Below are 4,326 nucleotides of genomic sequence, written 5' to 3' on the forward strand. Positions count from 1 at the left end.
CCTCGTTTGCCAGTTTTTGGTACGTCGGTCCCTGGTCTCTTGCGCCACGCTTAAGCACCAGGAGCATCTCGCCAGTACGAGTGCGCCTGATGCTCTCACGTTATTGCCCATCTCCACCAGACGCTCGTCAGCTCTCATCTTCTTCAAGACTTCCGCGTATTTCAACGCTTCCGTCTTGATGATGAGAGCCTCACCCATCGTCCTGTTTGTTCCGGGCAGTTTTATCCGGCGGTTTCGGGGGCTTCGGAGGAGCGCCCTTGTTGCCAACCTGCTTAGAACCATTTTTCTCAATCGCTTTATTGCCTATTGTCGGCTGTGAAGAAAGAGTGGATGAAAGTGTGTTTACCACCCTCGATAGTTTTAACCTTCTTGCAAGACTTAATAGGGAGTTTCACTTGAGTTTAAATGTGCGCAGCGCTAACTTTAACATGCAGTTTTATTAGATATGATGGATTTGGGCATTAAAGATGTACCGATAAACGAGCAAGCTCCGGTCGCGTGAGCCTCTCCTAAACGAATGAAATTGAATTACCTACCGTATAATTAATCATCTATTGCTTGATGCTTCGCAAGCGCATTGGCACTCGATTAAAACTTTTCTCTTGCTCGTCTCACATTAAATCACAACAATTGTAGTAGCTTAGCGTACGAGTATTCAGAACGAGTGAGTTTCTCCAGGTTGTCTTTTCTAGCCGACACTCGTCCTCCTCCCTTTGCTGCCGGTGATGATGCTGCCCCTGTCAATACATCATCGAGCTGGAGGTGGACTTCCTGCTGCGGAAACTGTTCGCCGCCATGCTCATGCGTATGTGCTGGAACGTTAGCGGAACGTTCAACCGTCGGTCCCGGTGTTTGTAGTACTCGTTGTAGTCCAGCCGCATGCCCAACTGCCGGAGCGTTTCGCTCGTCGAAATGGCCAACTGGTACAGGAACTGGCCGACCAGATTCTCGTACTCATTACCAATGTCCTGCAGCAGGGTCTGATGCGTGGCCAGGTGTTGTTCGAAAGTTTTGGCCTGCTCGTCCCGTTCGAGCATCTGCTCCGTCGTGACGCCGTAGTCGCCGGTACGTTCGGTGTGCTTGATTTGGTCCTACAATTGGGAAGAGATCATTAAAGGGCTCGTTCTACCGATGATGAAAATTATGCAAACCTACCTGATAGGCCTTCCTCGCTTCGTACTCCGTGAAGCACAGCCGGTAGAACCGCTCCTGCCATTCCTCCAGTTTCCGCACCGTATCGAAGATGTGCTCCAGGGTATTGGTGATCTGCTGTGAGCTGTCGTCCAGGAAAATTCCGAGCCGAATCTCCTCCAGAAACTGATGGTGTGCCTCCAGAATGTCATCCAGTGCCATGGCTTGGTTAACCTTCGGCAGAAACTGCACCCACGAGCACTCGATCACCTCAAAAAGAATGTACAATTGCATCTGACCGACAAAGTTGATCATCTGGGAGGTGATCAGCTGAACACGGGTAACAATCGGACCGATCAGCTTCTGGAGCGAGTTCAGCGATTTGACGGCCAGCGTTTGACGTTTCCAGGTGCGCGATAGGATGAACTGAACGTGCTTCATGTTCCAGAGGTGCTTAAAGAAGGTCTGATACCGGCAAAGGGACGGTTCGAGGATTGTGGAGAGCGGGCCGGATACCTTGTAGGTCAAACCAAACACGTCCCACCCGGATTCGCCTTCGTAGTGCGTGAGGAAGTGAACGTCCAAATAGTTCAGCACTTCGGGTTCTTCTTGTTCGGAGAAGGAGTTCCGCACGGCGGCGGCCAGGATGGAGAACAGATCATGCTGGTAGATTTCACTAGCCGGGCGATCCAGTTCTGCTTGGAGATTTTCCATCAAGATGTCGGCAAAGTTGCCCTGGCCTAGGAGCAGATAGCTCCTCAATGCTTGCAGATGATCCAGGAGACGATGTGGTCCCAGGACAATGTCTAGAACCTGCTTGGAAGTGTTCAGGTAGGCGTTATCGATCAGTTGATGCAGCTTGGTAGTGCTGATTGGAGAGAAAATGGAATCCATATCGTTTTCCAGGCACTGCTTCAAGTCATTTCTGGCCTTCACTGAAGTTTTGTCCTGGCAAACCTCCCGCAGAAAGTTGATACTCTTTCCAATGACCAGGATTCGCTTGGCTATCCCATCGTCAACAAAGCTGGGCAGCATGCTCTTTCGGATTCGGTACTTTTGGTGCCACAGCTGATCGAATCCTACTTCGGAGATTTCCTCTATGAAAAATTCCCCGTTCGGATCGACGATTTCTCCATTCACCAACCAACGGATCAAACCGTGTTGCAAAGGAATGCATGCCGATCGCAGTAGTTCCATGGCAAGTTTTCGATTCTCTGCATGACCGTTCGCAGTGTAATCGTAGACGATGGTAGCCAGAGCACCTCCTTTTAGTTCCTTACACGATTCGGAAATCAAGGCCAACCACTGAAGACGTTCTATGGGACTGGCCAACCACAGGCGAAGCTTCTTCAGCGTTAGGCGATCCCCTCCGGTCATCCCGGTGCGCTCCTTTTGCTGTCGGTTCAGATCTTCCTGCAGCATCGCCAGCATCCCATAGTACTGAGTAAGCTCCCGTTGCAACGCAGCTATGTACCCCTGCCCGAAGTTTCCCTTCATGTAGCAATCGCTCTTCGGATCGGTAAACTTTGCTACGCGATCATGGAAGTGACCAACTTCAGCCAACTGCAAGATCATCCCCGCATCACCTATGCTCAACGTCCTCCCTTTGATGTGATCCAGTTTGAACTCCCCCGTCACGACGTGCTTTCGCAGATACTTCCCCTGAATGCCAGTACAAGCATAAATCACATCCTGAATCAACTGATCCTGCAAATTATTGGAAGCAGCCAATCCTTCCTCTTCCGACAGTTCTCCGGATGTAGTTGAACTCCTCCCATCCGGCACCACCGATCCTAGCTTGAACGGAATGATTCTCATCCCGGTGCTAACGCTATCCGTCGATCGCGTCCTAAGCTCTATCCTTGAAAAGATGTTCTCCAACCCTCCACCGGAATCCGCTCCGGACGATCGGGAACTGGCCTCCGTCGTTGGTAAACTACTATCGCTTCGCAGTTCAGCATTCAAATTCAGCAGATGCTGTCCATTCAATCCCTGTGATGCTCCACCGTCGCTATCCGCCAACAGCAACAGAAATTCCAATATCTGACCTCGTCGTTTGCTGTCAGTCTAGAAAAAAACAAGAAATCCCAAATCAAAACGTCTTCAAATAACACCAACACAACTCCTAGCTCACGTAAGCGCTCATCTGCTCGTGCAGCGCCTGAAACAGGGCATACTCGCTCTGACCCTTGCCCCGCAGATGTTGACCGATGCGGACGACGATCGAGCTCTCATCACTTCCGCCGGATCCGGCCACAACGGAATTCGGTGTGTTGGCAACCAACTGGGTAACGCCTTTCAGTACCGATCCTGCAAGAAAACCACATCATCAATCCACCAACCGTGCGGAATATGTCACTGCCGAGCGGAATTAGGAACAGATTGCTTACCATATCGATCGCCAGCAAGATTTTTGCACAACTTCCGCAGCAGCTCGTATATTTCGGTGTAGTTATGGTGGCGCTGCTGGTGGGAATGCATTTTCGGAAACGCGCTACTGTTGCGGAACTGCCAGGTGATGGAACATTGGAAATTTACACACAAATTAACACGATTAAAACGCGGATTTTTTGCGACAAATAAAACACGAAATTTAAACCCAGGAAGGGATTGGTGCGCGGAGTATAACGTACTATTTTTTTCTCGGATGACAGCGTTGGTTTTTTTTTTGTGGCGCTGTTTATGTGTACTTTTGTCGCAAACTGTCAAAAATATCGATACACGCTAAAAATATTGGAAACAAGTTCCGATTCTCAACAAACATTGCAAAAGGTCCAGAGTATAGTAAAAAATTTAATTTTATCGGCGGTAAATATCTTCGTCGATTTTTTTTTTTGCGATATTACGCCGAATGAATAAAAAGAGTTTACTTTCCTTTGCTGTTACTTTTGATAACTAATACAACCTGTTACAGCACTTTATTGGTCAAATTTCAGAACATTGCTTCCCTTAGCTGAAGCTATTTTAAAGAGAAAATCGATGAAGAGAATCGATCATCGCAGCTAGGCCCTTATGTATGCTCACTGTTGAATCATTCTATTCAAAATCTTTCCAAAAATTCAGCATCACTGCATATAAGCTCACCAGATCATTAGCTCTGACAGCTCCTGGCAAACAAACACGAAGCCAACTGATTTTCATGGCTAATAACAAGCGTTGATTTTTTCAACTGTTCAATAATTCGACAGTGAACAT

The 4,326-nt window shown here is 48.4% G+C and overlaps 1 protein-coding gene across 1 annotated transcript; it reads right to left on the bottom strand.

Annotated features, from left to right (window-relative positions):
* Window positions 1-475: 475 nt before the first annotated feature.
* Window positions 476-3,697, bottom strand: LOC135706273 (gamma-tubulin complex component 3-like). The gene is made up of 4 exons (XM_065227839.1): window positions 3,522-3,697; window positions 3,266-3,441; window positions 1,156-3,198; window positions 476-1,091 (listed from the first exon to the last, which is right to left on the bottom strand). The coding sequence occupies exons 1-4, from the start codon at window positions 3,610-3,612 to the stop codon at window positions 741-743; spliced, it is 2,661 nt and encodes an 886-aa protein (XP_065083911.1). The 5' UTR covers window positions 3,613-3,697; the 3' UTR covers window positions 476-740.
* Between the last annotated feature and the right edge of the window lie 629 nt (window positions 3,698-4,326).

This window comes from Ochlerotatus camptorhynchus, unplaced genomic scaffold (assembly GCF_037179485.1).
Source record: "Ochlerotatus camptorhynchus isolate MF236.1 unplaced genomic scaffold, CSIRO-AGI_Acam_v1.1 ptg000276l, whole genome shotgun sequence".
Classification (NCBI taxonomy): domain Eukaryota; kingdom Metazoa; phylum Arthropoda; class Insecta; order Diptera; family Culicidae; genus Ochlerotatus; species Ochlerotatus camptorhynchus.

Excerpts from the sequence above, each read along its gene's own strand:
- LOC135706273 (XM_065227839.1), bottom strand. The coding sequence starts at position 3,612 with ATGCATTCCCACCAGCAGCGCCACCATAACTACACCGAAATATACGAG. Across the intron at positions 3,442-3,521 it reads TCTTGCTGGCGATCGATATG|GATCGGTACTGAAAGGCGTT; the intron begins GTAAGCAATCTG and ends GTTTTCTTGCAG. Across the intron at positions 1,092-1,155 it reads AAGCGAGGAAGGCCTATCAG|GACCAAATCAAGCACACCGA; the intron begins GTAGGTTTGCAT and ends TCCCAATTGTAG.